The sequence below is a fragment of the Crocodylus siamensis genome, chromosome 5 (genome assembly GCF_052110815.1).
Source record: "Crocodylus siamensis isolate JL-2025a chromosome 5, ASM5211081v1, whole genome shotgun sequence".
NCBI classification, from domain to species: domain Eukaryota; kingdom Metazoa; phylum Chordata; order Crocodylia; family Crocodylidae; genus Crocodylus; species Crocodylus siamensis.
This window is the reverse complement of record NC_143399.1, coordinates 13,880,750-13,897,953: the sequence shown is the minus strand read 5'-3', so window position 1 is coordinate 13,897,953 and position 17,204 is coordinate 13,880,750. Positions and strand designations below refer to the sequence as shown.

The 17,204-nt window shown below is 47.6% G+C and overlaps 2 protein-coding genes across 3 annotated transcripts in view; both read left to right on the top strand.

Moving 5' to 3' along the window:
* Window positions 1-7,921, top strand: part of LOC149863524 (cytochrome P450 2J2-like) — an 11,207-nt gene extending 3,286 nt beyond the window's left edge. Inside the window, 6 exon segments of the mRNA XM_090048461.1 lie at window positions 1,526-1,704; window positions 2,258-2,315; window positions 2,318-2,386; window positions 3,568-3,755; window positions 4,559-4,697; window positions 7,656-7,921. Of these exon segments, the coding sequence (XP_089904587.1) occupies window positions 1,526-1,704; window positions 2,258-2,315; window positions 2,318-2,386; window positions 3,568-3,755; window positions 4,559-4,697; window positions 7,656-7,921 (899 nt within the window).
* Window positions 7,922-10,205: 2,284 nt separating this feature from the next.
* Window positions 10,206-16,346, top strand: LOC149863523 (cytochrome P450 2J4-like). Of its 2 annotated transcripts, none has more exons than XM_090047833.1 (3): window positions 10,206-10,869; window positions 11,671-11,830; window positions 14,403-16,346. In XM_090047833.1, the coding sequence occupies exons 1-3, from the start codon at window positions 10,660-10,662 to the stop codon at window positions 14,438-14,440; spliced, it is 408 nt and encodes a 135-aa protein (XP_089903959.1). In that variant the 5' UTR covers window positions 10,206-10,659; the 3' UTR covers window positions 14,441-16,346. The 2 variants fall into 2 exon arrangements, with proteins under 2 accessions (XP_089903959.1, XP_089903960.1); XM_090047834.1 differs by having other exon boundaries at window positions 12,876-16,346.
* Window positions 16,347-17,204: the final 858 nt, after the last annotated feature.

Sequence of the window (17,204 nt, the reverse complement as noted above, 5' to 3'; positions counted from 1 at the left end):
TATCTTATAGAAACCCACTGCCCTCCTGCTGCTGCCCTCCCCACAGCCCAGCTAGGGTGACCTCTGATAGGACTGAGGAGATGATGGATGATTTCAGCAGCCATCAGGATGTGTAAATTGGAGAGAGGAAGAAGGAAGGATGCTGTCTTCTCTCCCTGCTAAGCAGAGCCATTCCCTCTTGTCACTTGGTGCATTAAACTCTATATTCATGGGAGGGTGGACTCATTTGCACATGTGCCTTGAAGATGAAGGAATGAATGAATGAACGACAAAGCAGCATTAGATCAACGGACAGTCAGTTCAGGGCCTCTGGCCACATGAAATAGTAGGGGGCTTGAGAGAGACATGGGTTTATGACAATTTATGGCACGCCTACCAAAAAGGTTGGCCCCCACTGAGTCCTACTCCAGCCCACTTCCTCTGCCTAGTTTGCTGCTATATTTTCTCCTTGTCCTGAACTGTCTTCTCGATCTGCTGCTCTGCTTTCTACTTCTTTCCCTTTCCCTCCTACCCAATCTGCTGCTCTGCATTCTCCTTTTCTGCCCCGACTGCCACTGTGCTGCTTGTCCCCTCCCCAGTCTGCCATGTGCCACACGTTGAGGCTGCTTGTGCCACTTGTGGCATGTGTGCTGCTGGTTGGCCACCTCTGTGGTATCAGATGTGACCAGTTCAGCAGTCATACCAGAAAACAGAAGGAAGAGATTGATTCTAGTGCCCTGTTGCTTAGAGTGGGGTTGTGCAAAGCCGGGTCTATCTGTGACCTGTTCTTTGGCTAACCAAGCACTAGTTAAATTTTTGTTTTCTGGGTAGCCTCAGTCAGGACAGTATGGTACACCGCCAAAATTAGCACAGCTTGGGATCCTGCACCGTGAATACTGAAGGGGTAGAAATATAACCAGCTGAGTGCCATGCCTCATAGATTGTATCTAACATGCCTCGTCTTTTGCTTACTTTGGTCTCTAGCTATAAAGTTTTGCAAGGCCCTGGCTTCCAGCACTGGACTGGGATTTATAGAGATGCCTGGTTTCATTTCCTGGTCCTAAACCAGATGAAATGTGAGGGTGTTTGTAGACGTGCTCCAGGAGGCGTGTGTGTGCAGGGAGTGGGGACAGGATTAGTGAGCCGTGCTCATTAAAAGCACCGGAACCGCACGTCTATCAGTGTCCCCGCACTCAAAAATGACGGCGGGGTGCTTTGATCTAAAGCTCATCGAATCAGCTTTGGTTCAAAGCAACTCGCCACTAATTTTCAGTTCAAGGACACTGATACCCGTGACGCTGGGCCTGCTGGAGCATGTTTATATCTGCTCTCCAGCCCATTTGATTAATTGAGTCTGCTCCACAACACATTAGTGCAGCCTCGCTGCACGTCTGTAGGAGCAGACCAATGTTGACTGAGACCTTTAATGACTACGCTCTCCATTGATAAAATGAGAAGGCCTCCCTTCAGGTAGATGTAGGCAAAAATATTGAACTGAATAATACATTTCCCTAAAACTGCCATGTCCTTCTCTCGCTGTGCCTAGAGCTGTATAATCCCATTCCTGCCATAATGAAGTGGCTTCCAGGACACCATCACACTATTTTAAAAAACTGGGGAAAACTGAAATGTTTTGTGAAAGAAGAGATTGCAAAGCACAAGGAGGACTGGGATCCAGCAGACCCCAGGGACTTCATTGACCGCTAGCTGAAGGAAATTGCAAAGGTAAGAGATGCATGAAAAGAAAAATCCCATGTAAAAGAAAATTGAACTAGAATTCAAACAGGACTTGCGAGTTGTGTTTTATGAGTACCTGAACCTTAGTAAGTTAACACATGAATTCCTCAGTTAGGACCTGATTCTGCAACGCGCTTTTGCTTTGAGTTAGAAGGTAGCCCCCATTGGAGTCCAGTAGCTCCTCAGTCCCGTATGCTTAAAGATAATCATCTGCTTGAATATGATGATGAGCTGGAACCTAAAAATGTGTTAAACAGTGTTCACTGGGCTCGAGATCCAGACACAAAACCAGCTGTGGCCAGCAGTTACTTTGCATCAAGCCCTCAGCTCTGAAATGAGCACAAACTTCATTCTCAAAATGAGGCAGTCTTCTCTGTTGTGAGCTGTCCTCGGAGGGGCTGGCAGCTGCCTGCTCTCATTAAAGTCAATGGGCATTGATGGCCTATAGCATCTTGCAGGTCTAAGCCCGGAACATGGCTTTGAAATCAGAATAATGAATATTTATATGGAAATGAGTAGAAACTCAGTGTTTCTATTTTAGGATGGTGCCAATTCTAGTTTCAAGGAAAGCAATCTCTTAATTTCTACACTTGACCTTTTTTTGCTGAGACAACCTCCACAACCTTCCACTGGGGTCTACTGTACATGGCCATGTATCCAGAAATTCAAGGTAAAATAGTTTCGATTCGATCCCAGCAGATGAGCCTTTTCATAGGATTTCGAATACTGCTCTATGAATTGCCTGTGCTTTCTACCCAAAGATTTTCCCCATTCAGACATCCTTTCCTGTATTACAGTGACTTGTGTCCTCAGTTAACTAAGGCAGAAATGAAGAACAAAATCCACAGCTGCAGAAGCACCAGTTGAAGGAGACCTTGTGTCTTAAGGGTGGGACTGGAGTCTCTGACATCTGATGTACCTGGCACACTCACGTTCTAGTGGATTTTTAAAATGTGGCCCATGATCAGTCTTGTCCTCAGCACTGACCTGGAAGATCCTTTTAGGTACATGCAGACAACATGGAGTCCTTGGGCCCTTGACAAAGTGTCAAAGAAACGCTGTGCTGGAAGATGTAGGAGTATTGCTTCACAGAGAAAACTGATGGGCAAGCATTTTCATGCTCAGGTTTCCCATAGAACAGCCCTGGGAACCTGACCCTGCTAGTCTGAACAGGAAAAAAGTATGCTTGCAAATCCCCAGCATTTAGAGTATTTGTCACCAGAAGTATTTTATCAGGGAGATATTAGCCCCATTTAACAGATGCAGAAACTGAGCAATAAGGAAGGGTGCGACTTTCCCAGCAACTCACTCAGCAAATCAGCATATTCCAGAGCCCCTGATTTCCAAGTCCCAGCATGTTGTTTCCTCTGCTGGTCTATATATCCTCCATCGGTAAGATGGTCCTGTAAGGGGATGTTGCGTAGGCGCCAACTTTTATCTTTGCCAGGGGAGGGGAGGGCCTGCAATGATGGACACATGAAAAGTTTTCCGGTACATGTCAGGTCACAGGCCTCTTCCTGAGGAAGGCCAGGGCCCTCGGGCCCCCCTGTACTTGCTACTTCTGGGATTTGATACCACACTATCAGCGGCAAGATTGTCATGGCATCACAAGCAATTAGCCATTTAAGAACTTACTCATATACGCTTCTCCCCTCTACCCTGTGAGGCCCCAAGCAATCATCTCAGGCTAGGGGGTGTACATTTTCTTACATAATGACGTGTTCAGATGTAAAACCTGCTCTCCGAAGCTATTTCTGAAGCTCACATGGAGCTTCAAATTCTGACACTGCACCTATTGTTCAAGAGCGTGCTGGTTTGTGCACCAACGCACAATTATTGCTCTTTCTGCAGAGAGTGTGCAAGCAGAGATTGACACAGCGATTGGCCAGTCCCGCCAACCAGCCATGGACGACAGAGACAGCATGTCATACACCAGCACAGTTGTGCATGAAAGTGAAAGGCTGGGCAACATTGCACCTTTTAATTTGCCGCGCCTGACAACCAGGGACACAACGCTGGCTGGATTCCACCTGCCAGAGGTAACCTGGAAGGCAACGTAGCCCTCTTCTCTTTATTGTGGTTTAGGAAGTTAATAAAGAGGAGACAGAACTAGAGCCCCACGTCTAACCACTATTACACTTTGGGGCACGCAGGGTGTGGTTCTGAATGTGATTAACTATGTCTCTCTGAATGTGAACACTTTTGGGGAGTCAACCCAGATCCTGAACTGCATTTCACAGCTGGTGCCTAGTTCTATAAATGGGCTGAAGTCCCCTGGATCCCTATTCCCAGCAGCATGGAGGCATTTGAAGGTGAGATTAGAGTTTTCCAGCCAACGACTGCATAAGCCATAATGAGAGGTGTTTATGTTTAACATCTTGTAACCAGGCTAAGAACTGGCCGAAGCTCGTTGCAGTGGTTGTTTCCTCATGCAGGAGAAGCGGGGTTCAGAGTGTCTGGAGGAAGCTGCTGCTTTTTCAAGGTTGAAGCAGGGAAATAGTCCCTTTTCAGCAGCTCTGGAAGTTTGCGCTGCTTTCTTCCCTGGGGCAGGGGCAGGGGCAAGGAGGAGTGTGGGGGCAGCTTGAGTGATGGGGGAGCAATGGCCTGGCAGGAACCATGGGGATGCCGGTTGCACAGCCTTCATCTAAATAGTTTCAAGTTTATAAACAAACAAACAAACAAACAAACACAGAAAAGAAAACGACCTTCTTAAAAAACGCTCCTCATGTTCTGTCATACACCATGAAACAGAAGGTCATGACTCTCCTTCATCCCCCCACTTCGCAAGGCACAGTTGCACAGGAAACAGAAACATGCGCCATCCTTTTTTTTCTCTTCGCAGGGTACCATTCTGATCTCCAGTTTAACAGCAGTGCTGAGTGACAGGAACGACTGGGAAACTCCTGATGTCTTTAACCCTGAGCACTTTCTGCAGGATGGCCAGTTCAGGAAGAAAGAGGCTTTCCTGCCCTTCACGGCAGGTGCGATGTGCTTGACTCTCTCCATTAGCATCAGGTTTGGGCATCTGGGATTTCAAGTTAGAAAAAACCTGGAGTGCTTCAGGGTTATAGAAGTGCTTTGGAAAATGGAAAACTTAGAAACTGAAGCCATGGCCAAGGGGCTGAGGTGCAGCTTGTTCAGTCTCGTAATGGCCAGGTGCGGGCAGTCCGGATGAGTGATTAGGTCTGAGAGCCAGGAGGTGAGCCAAAGTCAGGACCAGATGGCCATCCAGGCATAGGAGGGGGCGCATGGGGGTGCACGTGCCCCCCATGATGGGGCCAGTACCCCCCCGACGGCCGACACTGATGCCGTCAGTAGGGCTGGTGTAACCCCGACAGGGCCTCCCCACCCCCCAATTCAGGAGGCACCAGTCACTCATGCCGCCAGGTGTCATAAACACGAATGAGTGAGCACTTGCAAGCCTGAGTCCTGGTCCCTAAAATCACCCTAAATACCTGAGGCTGTTTGCAGTAGCCAGTGTCCCGGAGAAAACTGTTCAAAACAGAACATTTTGACCCCACGTGTCTCACTTGCCAGAAACATGCCCTGACCACCCAGCCTTTGACCACCCAGGTGAGAAACAGCAAGGAGCCACCTCTACCTCCCCTATTGAATCTTGGCCCTAGGTGGGTCCAACAGAGTAAGATACGTGGGGCCAGGAGGAGAATGTGCTGAAGGGAAGGTGGTTCAGTGCAATGGACGCTGCTTGGAAAAGGAGGGTGTCCTGGGTTCTGGACTGGTCCTAGTTCCCCCCCACAGCCCTGCAACCACCAGTGCTTTGGCATTAACATCCATTGTATTAAATGGATTATAGTTTCATAGTTTCTACGGTCGGAAGGGACCTGAGTAGATCTTCTAGTCCGACCCCCTGCCATGGCAGGAAAGAGTACTGGGGTCAAACGACCCCAGCAAGGTGTTCATCCAGCCTCCTCTTAACAACCCCCAGGGTAGGAGCCTGCACCACTTCTCTTGGAAGCTGGTTCCAGACCCTAGCCGCCCTGACTGTGAAGTAGCGCCTCCTGATATCTGGCCTAAACCTAGCCTCTGCCAGCTTGTGACCACTATTCCTGGTCACTCCCGGCGGTGCTCGGGGGAACAGTGACTCCTCCAATGTCTGCTGATCCCCCCGACTAGTTTGTAACAGGCCACTAGATCCCCCCTCAGCCTTCTCTTGTGGAGGCTGAACAGGTTCAGGTCCCGTCGCCTCTCCTCGTAGGGCCTGCCCTGCTGCCCCCTGACCATGTGAGTGGCCCTCCTCTGGACCCTCTCCATGCTGTCCACATCCCCCCTGAAGTGCGGCGCCCAGAACTGGACACAGTACTCCAGCTGCGGCCTGACCAGTGCCGCATAGAGGGGGAGGATCACCTCCTTGGACCTGCTCGAGATGCATCTGTGGATGCATGCCAAGGTGCGGTTGGCCTTCCTGACTGCACCCCCACACTGCCGGCACATGTTCATCTCGGCATCAATGATGACTCCAAGATCCTTTTCCGCCTCTGGACTGACGAGGAGGGAGTTCCCCAGCCTGTAGGTATGGTGCCAGATGTTCTTCCCCAGGTGCAGCACCTTGCACTTGTTGGTGTTGAATCCCATCCTATTCACATCCGCCCACCCTTGTAGCCTGTCTAGGTCCGATCGGAGCTTATTTCTCCCTTCTAGCGTGCCCACATCCCCCCACATCTTAGTGTCATCAGCAAATTTGAACAGGTGCTTTTTACCCCCTCGTCCAAGTCACTGATGAAGATGTTGAACAGTGCGGGCCCGAGAACCGAGGACCGAGCCCTGGGGGACCCCACTGCCCACCTCCCTCCAGGTCGAAAATGACCCGTCCACCACCGCTCTCTGGGTGCGGCCCACCAGCCAGTTGGCGACCCATCTGACTGTGTAGGTGTCGACACCACAGCCCCCCAGTTTCTTAATGAGAACGGGGTGAGAGACAGTGTCGAAGGCCTTCCGAAAGTCCAGGAAGACGATGTCCACTGCTACCCCTGCATCTAAGGATTTGGTGACCTGGTTGTAGAAGGCCGCCAGGTTGGTCTGACAGGACCTGCTGCTAATGAACGGTTGCCCTGAAGTATGACCCCCCGTGCTGGCCCCTTGTGGGCATGCACCAGAATAATTTTCTCAAAAAGCTTGCCCAGGATCGAGGTAAGAGTAACTGGCCTATAGTATCCTGGGTCATCCTTCCTCCCCTTTTTGAAGATGGGAACCACATTGGCCCTCTTCCAGTCCTCTGGCACCACACCAGAGCCCCACGAGTGCTCATAAAGCTGTGCCAGGGGTCCTGCAATGACCTCAGGCAATTCCCTCAGTACTCTGGGGTGGAGATCGTCCGGACCTGCTGATTTGAATACATCCAGTACCTCCAGAAGTTCCCTAACTGGAACAACTCCTGCTGCACTGGGGGCTGAAGACAAAACTCAAGCAGGGGCTTGAACTGAAATCTCCCACTTGCTAGCAAAATATCCTCACTACCAGACCACAGACTGGGCACTCCAGAGAGCACCGTCTCCTCCTCCAGGTGGTCCAGGAGGAGCGCGTGCTAGAGGAGTCTGGTTCACTGAAATGACCACTGCGCTGAAAGAAATGAGGCTCTGGACTCTAAGAGCCTGCTCCCCTCTCCACTGGGTTATTTTAACCTGTTCTCCTCTTTCCTCCCACAACTTCACTGAGGGTTTTTTGCATTGAATTTTCATGGGATAAAATGGATTGATAGCCCCATGGGGGACTGGAACAGTGGTTGAGGGTGGGAAATGTAGTACTAACCTAGGAATAAGAGATTCACGTGGGAGACAAACACTGTCTCTTCTCCTTCATGGTCATGAAATAAGAGCAATACTTATTCTGCTGTGGCAAATTAAAGCCTCACTTGTCATGGAGCCCAACATCCCTTTCTAACAATCCCCTGGCTGATGCACCCAATGTTGCTGTCATTTCAGGGAAAAGGGTTTGCTCGGGAGAGCAGCTGGCTAGAGCGGAGCTGTTCCTGCTCTTCGCTGCCCTTTTTCAGAGGTTCACGTTCCAGGCACCAAAGGACATGAAGTTCAACCTCCAGGTCAAAATGGGACTCACCACAAGCCCTCATTCAGCTGGCAAGATTTTGCCCCATTTCTCAGAATTGCTGAGCTTTAGGGTAGATGATGCTTTGAGCACTGTGCACACTTCCCCAAACGTCTCTGCCTCCTCCATTCCTGTGTCCCATTGAAGCACTGCTAATGGGATGGCTACAGCTGAAAGAACGGATCCGCTGGTCCAGAGACCTACTACAATCAGGTAGCCCAGGAGTTCAGACGCTCTTTGAGAGCTGCATATTTCATGACTTTTTTTTCAAAAGAAGCAAATTTTTGTTTCATTCAAATGTGTTCATGAAGTATTCAGCTTCTTAATGAAAGCTTTTTCATAGATTCATAGATTGTAAGGCTGGAAGAAACTCTGAAGGATCATCGGGTCCAGCCCTTCCAATTTCTCTCTTAGAAAATGTAATCCCAGTGATCAGAAATAAGCTGGCATCTACTTATTTAACATTTTATGCTTATAAAAGGCTGGGAGGGAGACTTAAAAGAGGGAGAGAAAGTGAGCAAAGCAAGAAAAAAATCTATATTCAATACTTTTCTATATTCAGATGGGAACTATTTTCATTTTTGTGAAAATAATTGTTTAAAAAGCCAATGAGGAAAAACCCATGCCTAAGCCACCTTGTCTCTCTTCTGCCTCCCTCCCCCCACCCCACTCCTCCCACATTTCTACTACTGAAAAATGGACTTTGAGCTCAATAAGCAATGCTAGTCAGCATGGACTAAAAACAAGTGCAATGAGAAAGTTGACTCCTGGCTTTAAAACAACATAGCAGCACAAGTGAAATCCCTTGATGACCTGGCATTGAATTGTTAATTGCTGTCCTGAGTTCAAATGACCAGTGTCTTGTTTTAGCTATTTAAAATTAAATGAGTTAACTTAGGTTAGCTCAAGTTAGAAAACACATCTTCTAACTTGGGTTAGAAAACACATCTTGTATTCATAGTGGAGCCATAGCAAGGAAGGTTAAGTTGGGGTATTGTTCAAACAGCTTTTCTTGTATGTCTTCTTTAATATTTCATTTGCTTTTATAAGTCAATTTGTCTTTTATTGTAAGCTTACATTCTCATATAGTTACCTGCATTAGTAATTGCAGAGCAAAATGCATCTACTTCACTCTGCCAAACTTCCACGGGGTGACTCCATACGAGCCTGCCTAACCTGTTGCGTGAAACCATCTGGTCGGCTGCAAGTGATGGAGATTGTCCCTTAATTAGAGAGCTGCTAGCTAGCTAGTAAAATAGAGACCACAGGTCTACTAAGGCTGCCTATTACTCCAGAATAAAGTTCATAGTTAAGTTCTTTTCATTCACATATGCCTGTGTTTATTCAACCCAATGATCACTACGGAGCGTGCGTGTGCATATGTGTATGTTCAAATGCTCCAAGTCACTGGGGCAGGGGGCACAACAGCACGTGAATGGGGGAAGGTGAACCCCCAGCAATACAGAGTGAACATCTCTGCAAAGCACAGCATCTCCATGGCTAGTTGGGTTATTCAGATGAGGAATGAAGTGCTTATTTGAGCATTTACTTAACTTCACGCAATGCTCCATGGATTTCAGTGTTTAGAGTTAAGCATGTGCTTAAGCATCTGACATTGGATGTTTTCCTGAGCTGGGGCTTCAGCATGCCCGTGCTGTGAGACAGGAATTGTCATTTCCTCTATATGTATATGGCATCTGGGTATAAGGACCCTCATCTGGTCACCCTCAGGTCCCTGCTGCAAGATAGTACATAATTTTCAATAGTAGTATTGTATGACAGTATAGATTGTAAATAATGCCATTATATAATCATTGCAAATGATAATGACGATGATTATATAATATTGTGGGCAATCCCGAAATAAAAAACTGAAAGCAGGTGGCTTTTGTGATCCAGCACTCACAAGGAAGTGATAAGGATTCACAGCACAGGGAGCTTGGACAAAAAAAAGAAGGTCTTGCTCCTGTAGCCTCGCAGTCCTGTTTGCCTGTGGTCGGGCATGGGGAAGAAGTGAGCTCACTGCACAGAAAAGGAGTGCCTTGATTCAGAGACGAAGCCACGGGTGGGACCCTAGACTCCTTAGAGTTCGCTGATCTAAGCCAGAAGAGTGCTCCGGTATGGGGGCAACACCAAGTCAGGGAGATGCCTGCAGGGATTTTTTTTTTGACTGATCCTGTACAGCTTTGGGGCTGACGGCAGTAAGCAGAAATCACGCATAATCTTGCCCCTCACCTGTTCTCACTCAGTCAAGCCTGGAAATGGGGCATGGAAACCATTCCTCTTTTCTGGCTGTTGGGTCTGCAGGGAGGACTAGGGCGTGCCATGGGGACCGCCCCGGATGTAATGCAGATAGCTCCGTTGAGCTCACGGACGCTAAAAGCACTCAGCTCTAGCACTCTTGTGGGAAACATAAGCACAGGCGTGTGGGGAGGGTGCGGTGGAGAAGCGTTCCCAGGGCTGTGTACAGGGCAAGGGTGAAATTACAGCCACAAACTCACCTTGACACCTGCTGTAACAAGATTCTTCCCCTTCCTCGCTGTGGATTTGTAAAAATCTGGTTTTACTGGATTGTTTTTTTTAAGACAGAGGCTGGCGAAGAGGAATGAAGCATCTGCCAATGCAAGCCAATGCAAATGTTGAGATGAGGGGGGAGCAAATGGTGGCCCAGAAGGGAGAGCCAGGCCAGCTGTCTGGCAGAGACGGGGCTAGCAGGAAGGACTCCTTGGCTGGCACCCTGCTGGGAACATCGCGTGTGCTTGTTAATCCCATTCACTGTGTTTGTAACCTTGACTCTTCTCCCATTGTAAAGACGCCGGGTAGGGTTGTTGCTTCTGCTCTCCCATTTTGCTTCACAACCACTTCCACTTCCTTTGCAGGTCGATGCAGCTGCAGTTTCTCCCCGCTTTGGCCATCCTCTGGGAGAACGTGTCCTTCCGGACCTTTGCGGTGTTCATGGTCGTGGGGCTGCTGATGGTTGATTATATGAAGAGGAGCCGTCCAGCAAATTTCACTCCGGGACCACTGCCCCTTCCATTCCTGGGTCATATATTCCATCTGGACTTCAAGCAGCCTCATCTCTCCATGAAGAAGGTAAGAGGTGACAGGAGAGGGATTAGTTTTCAAGAGTAATAGCCAACAGGGAGTGGTGAGCCACAAAGTCTCGCAGCAGCCAGTGACGAGTTCCTGGTCCAGCTCTTGAGAAACTAGGTTAGACTGCTCTGAACTGGCTTTTACAGAAAGCCCCCGGGAGCCGCTGCAATGACCTGGGGTTGTTATGGTGCAGGAAATCCAGGGCACACTTTTTACTTGGCCAAGATGTGGTGGCGTCCACTTCAGATCCTCTTCCCCAGTGGAAATCCTCAAGAAGCAGGATGCACTGAGGCTGCATCTGTCGGTGATGGGGATGTTTCAAAACACACTTGGCATTACCAGGAAATCCCAATCTCTGTGTTGTGGATGGCAAGGTGTCAGGTCAGATGGGGACTAAGAGTATGGAAGGTGTTGTAGGGATCTGAGAGACATTCAGGTTTGTTTTTTTTTAAGAGTACAGAAAGTCAGGTGAGGCAGTGGGAAGCCCACAAGTACTTGACAGGGAAGAAGCTGCTCATAGAGGGTTGTTAAGCCATGAAAGACTGGGGTTGAGATGCTCGGCCCAGTTAGAAGGGTTTGCATGAGATAGATGAGACTGGTAAGATTGAGAAGGGATTTTCAACAGCACATGGGCTTGGTGTAATTTAATTACAAGACTTTAAGAAAGCCTCTGAGGTATGGGGTAGCAAAAACTTGTAAGGAAGTTGTGCGAGAATAGCAAGGCATTTTGTCAACATCCCAAATGCTCATTAAGAAACAAGTTCACTAGGAACAATATCACATCATCTATTTTTTTTCCAGCTTGCTGAAAAATATGGCAACATTTTCAGCCTGCAGCTTGGTTATGAGACACTTGTTGTGAAGGGGTTGCAGCTGGCGAAGGAAACACTTGTTCATCAGGGTGAAAACTTTGCAGCTTGTCCCCTGATCCCCATTATGCTGGAGGTCCGTGGTAGCTTGGGTGAGTTTCTCTTTAGGAAAGGGGTGTTGGTTGTAGCCGTGTTGGTCTAAGGACATAGGCTGACAAAGTTCTTTGGGTAAATCTGATATCTTTTATTAGACCAACTAAAATAGTTGGAAAAATTCCTCTTGGCAACCTTTCGGGTCTAAGTACCCTTCCTCAAGCAGAGGAAGTGTCTCACAGTTGCTTCCTCTGCCTGAAGAAGGGTGTTTGTACTTGAAGCTTTCAAAGAAGAATTTTTCCTAATATGTTAGTTGGTCTAATAAAAGATATCAGATTTATCCAAAGACCCTCGTCTCTCTTTAGGACAGGCATTTCAAGTGTGACACTAAGAGTTAACACATGTGTGTCACATGAGGGGGTCCCCTGAAATCAGTGCTGAGATAATAACAACCACAGATTCCCCAAAGGGGCTTTACTTTTCGGGGGGGCCTCAAGTCTTAACAAGGTCGCTCTCTTTCTGAAAACCCCTTGAAGCCAATCCAGGCATAGCGTCCAGAGTGAGTGAGACCCTGGCTTCTGGGACAGTGCAACCAGGTTATCTTGGTCCCTGCTTTACCTGGCTATCCTTTATTCCACCAGCGAGCTATCTTCCGGGTCAGCTGATGGACAGGAGGGCTTTTACTCTCCAAGATGCCCTGAGTGAGTTCCAGGCCTGGCCTTCTCCTAGGACTTGCGATTCCTCTCTGTCCAGCCTAAAATGTTAACCCTACTGTGGCCTTGGAGTCTCTCTGAAGCCAGTCTTTCATACTGGGGTTTTTTTAATGCTTCTTTTGGGTGCAGAGACAGCAAGGAGTCTCCTGGCGCTGGGGCTTGAATTTAATGTTGCTATGTGTGTCTTCATACACTAACTCGTTCACTGTATTGTTTCTGCCCCTAGCAGGTGAGACACTCAGGGCAGAGATCCACCGCCACCCCCAGGTTTAATTTGAGGCACTGTTAACCTACTCTTTTCCAGGGTATAACAGTGTATGGAAAAAGAAGGTGGCAGGGCATTGTGGCCCCTTGCAGACAAACTCATTCACAGAGGCATGCGTTTTTGTAGGTACCGCCTGGTTTCTCAGATGCTAGGAACAAGTGCACGAGCAGGTCAAGGAAAATGAGCCACACATTATCACAGAGACTGTGAAAAAAGCCAACCCAACTGAACCCAGAAATATTACAAAACAATGCCAAAGCCTTTCTAAGTAGCTTTTGGCCAGACCCCCAAAGATATCGATGTACCCGATTCCCACTGAAATCAGGTATTGTACTGCGCCTCCTTCACTTGCCCACGTTCTTCAAGCACATACAGAGGTGAAGAGGTGGCAGGAAATGGGCTGACTTGTTTTCGCAGCCCAACAGTGATATGCCAGGATCTCTTTCTCTGGAAAAAGAACCAGCCCTTGCTAAGTTTTCACAAAAAAAAAAGGGAGTGTTATGACTTTCTAACCTTTTAGCGTCACCACAAAGTAACAGGAGTGACCTCTCAGGATCGGGCTGGTCTCTGCTAATGGATAGAGCTGGAAACAACAGAGACGAGTTGCCCTGTCAACTCTAAGAAACTTTGGCCTGGGGAAGAGAAGCTTAGAGGAGCGAATACAACAGGAGATAGCGTACCTCATGGAGGCAGCTGAGGAAGAGAAAGACATTTGAAGTTTTCTTTCACGATCTGATGAGCTGTGACGAGCATGAGATTACATGCAAGGAATATTAAATTGTGTCCGAATCTGGCTCTGCTAAAACTCAGAAATATCAGCGACTCGGGTAACAATCTGGATTTGGATCCAGAAATCAGCAACATTTGGAAATTTGGCAATTTTTGGATTTTCTTTCTATCAGGAATGGGACTGCAGCCTGATTTGGGGTCTGCTTGCCCCCAGCCTCCACATAGAAAAGTGGGTTTACATGACAGCCCTACAATTTTTCCCATTAATTATCCAAGGGAAGAAGTATGGATAAAATCTAGCTAAGCTATTATGAAGGCAGAAACCTGTGTGGAAAAAAAAAAACTTTGGAAGAATGGAATAAAGCTGGCTTGAAGTAGCTGCTTGGATGCGTTGCTTGCCCAGCCCATGTGTTTAACGGATCCTCACCGAGGTTGCATGTGAGGTGCGTGCAAACAGCGGATTTCACACAGATCAATCACACCCTCTCAACAACTTCTCTGTCTTCCACAAAGGCTGGGAGAGAGCCGATGTCTCTCTTTTGGTGTTTTACAGGGAATCCTTTGACCCTTGCTTTAAAGTTAACCACGCCATTTCCAACGTTATATGTTCCATCACTTTTGGCAGCCGGTTTGACTGTCACGACAGGCAGTTCCAGAAGTTGCTGCAGTTGGTGGGTGAGACGCTGTACCTCCATGGCTCTGTTTGGACCCAGGTATAACTTGGAAATCAAGTCCATCAAATCAACTGAACTCAACCCTACCACTTCTTGTGATGGTTATAGTGGAGGCAGACTCGAGTAGGTCCGCACTGTTCTTGTTCCTTGATTCATTTCTGCTTTGGCCAGATTGAGGTGTTCAGATGCTCTTTCTCTTCAGTACTTTCCTATGTTCTCAAGACCTCCCTTTGTCCCCCTTCTCCCCCAGGGGATCCTAGCTGGCCTCCAGTTTTATATTTGGGATGAGTCACCCTCATCTGCAGATGGTGACCCCTCTTCCTTCACCTGTAGCTGAATCGCCAGCCTGTGCTTGACTCCGACTGATCCACCCCACACAGCAAGGAGGCCAGCTTCCAGTCGTCCCAGCATCGATGCTGCCTATAGCGTCCTGTTGCTGGGAGAGAAGAGAGAGGTTAGTGGTTAGTGCGGGGTTGTGCAGATGCCCCATGTGAACGGTGACACTTCCTTCAGCTGCCCAGGCTCTTGTTAGAAGTGTGCCTGTAGGCAGCCTGCGGTTGCATATTATATTGTCTGCCTCTCCCAATCAGACACCAAAAGTACAGCAGTTCTTTCAAAGTTATACTTGGTCAGGTGACGAATTACTACACGCCAGGCATGCATAATTAATGAGTTGGCACTTGTGCTCTCTTTGTTTGCTCAAGTTTCAGAAAAAAGGGAGGTTATTTTTTGCTTAGATGGTACTGGTCCTGTTTGGTCACAGGAGGGCGAGCATAGTACATTATTTAATTTTACAACTTCATTAAAGGTAGTTTCATTTTTATCTGGTCACCATGGGTACCGATATCTTTCGTGCTGAGTTGTCAAGGTCAGTTTCTCTCTCTCGTATGGGAGCTCAAGTGATTTGAAATGAGGCACAGATAGGGGTGTGTATATGCAGCACTGTTAATACAGAGGGATAGACTACAATTGCAGTTTGTTGTGTTAGCTTCTGACCTTTTGCCATCTGACCTTTTGCCATTGGCATCTGAAATCAAAGACTTTGATCTTTGACAGGCGCCAGCCAGAAGCCACTGCTGCACCCATAAACCCTGCTACCCTGGATGCCAGGTCACCTTGTTATGCCTCTGGACAATCCTGCTGCTGACACCATGGCATCAGCATCGGCTGACACGACCAGCTGACCGAGCAAGGACATAACCCAGTGGAGGGAACACTAAGTTGGGACTAGGGAGACCTGGGTTTTATTTCAGGCTCTGTTTCTGGCTTTCTGGGTGACTTCATGGGAAAGTCACATTTTTTCCTCATGCCTCAGTTTTTCCCACCTGTAAAATGGAGCTAATTCTCTTTTTTCCCCCCCAAACATCATGAGATGTATTGTCAAAAGCCCTTTGAGAGCTTGAGATGAATAAACATCGGTGTGGAAGGCACAAGTTATTGACTCCAGGCTCTCCCACTTCCCCCTCAAATAATTAATGTTGAAACATTTTCAATACATATTTTATTTTGTCCCCATTCCAAATAGCAGGGTCAGAGTCCCAAGCCTGTTTCAAAGGACATTGGAATATGAAGAAACATGTTCACTGGTTTTGTGTGTAAGGCAAAGCTCCCACATTTTCCCAGCACAGGCTTCCTCTGCAACTTTATCCGATGGACCAAAGTGCAGATACCCTGCCCCGTCTGCATTCACTGGGACACAAGTCAGCGCTGAGGATAAAATAGATCTTCGGCTACATTTAAGAAATGAAGGAAACCCTCCTTCATCCCCAGCAATCAAAGTCCTTTCAGAAATGAGCACCGTCGTTTTATCAGGTACATCAAATATCAGGGACTTCAGTCCCCTGCTTGAGACTCAAGGTTGTTTTCTCCTTCGATCAATGTTATTGACACTCTGGATTTTGCTCCTTGCTTCTTCATTAGTTGCTGGGTGTTTAATTGAGGGGGAAAATTAACTGTAATACAAGATTTCTGACTGGGGGCAATCTTTGGAAAGAAAGCATTTGGGCATAGGCTTTTCATAATGCAGCATTTGAAATCTTACCATAAGCCTCTCTTGCTGGGCTAGAGCCATAACCATTTTACCTTGAATTTCTGGATACACGGCCATGTACAGTAGGTCCCAGAGGATGGTTGTGGAGGTTGTCTCAGTTCCAGTAAAAAAAAAAAGGTCCAGTGTAGCGAATAAAAGATTATTTTCATGGAAAGATGGACTGGCTTCATTCTGAAAAGAAACACTCCAGTTCTACTCATGTCCATATAAATAATATTAATATGATTCAAAGCCATGTTCTAGGCTCAGGCTTGCAAGGTGCTGTGCGCCAGCAGTGTCCATCAACTTCAGTGCAAGCTGGCAGTTCCCAGCACCACCAAGCATAGGGCTTACGGCAGAAAAGACTGCCGTGTTTTGAGAAGGACGTTTGTGCTGCTTTGAGAGCTGATGCTCAAGTCACGATACCTGCTGGTCACAGCTGTTTTGGTTCTGGACCCAGAGCCCAGTTAACACTTTTTAACACATTTTTAGGCCTCAGCTCATCTCCATGTTCAAACACGTGCTTCTCTTTAAGCATGGGAGTTATGGGCTGCCAACGGGGGCTCTGTTCACACTCCAAGTAAAAGCACGTGCTTAAGTGCTTTGCTGAAAGCACTTAAGTGGAGAATTCAAGTGTTAATTTATAAGGGGTCAGCGTCTCGTGATACAACTGAATTGGCCAGTTCTGGATTCATTCTCGTTCACCTTTCTTTTACACACAAAAAAACAAGGTTTTTTTTTCAGTCCCCCGCTTGTAATTTTGATATCTGGCTGGAGCAGGGTTTTCTTTTTCATTCTCTCTTACCTTTGTGATTTCCTTCAGCTAGCAGTCAATGAAGTCCCTGGTGTCCGCTGGATCCCAGTCCTCCTTGTGCTTTGCAATCTCTTTCTTTCACAAAACATTTCAGTTTTCCCCCATTTTTAAAAAGGGGGTGATGGTGTCCTGGGAGCCACTTCATTATGGTGGGAAAGGAATTATACAGCTCTGGGCAGAGCGAGAGAGCAAAGAACATCACGAGTTTA

What these genes read in the sequence shown, in the direction of transcription:
- LOC149863523 (XM_090047833.1), top strand. Translation starts at nt 10,660, where the DNA reads ATGCAGCTGCAGTTTCTCCCCGCTTTGGCCATCCTCTGGGAGAACGTG. An exon ending in CTCATCTCTCCATGAAGAAG is followed by an intron (nt 10,870 to 11,670) that starts GTAAGAGGTGAC and finishes TTTTTTTTCCAG; the next exon opens with CTTGCTGAAAAATATGGCAA. An exon ending in GGAGGTCCGTGGTAGCTTGG is followed by an intron (nt 11,831 to 14,402) that starts GTGAGTTTCTCT and finishes CTTCTCCCCCAG; the next exon opens with GGGATCCTAGCTGGCCTCCA.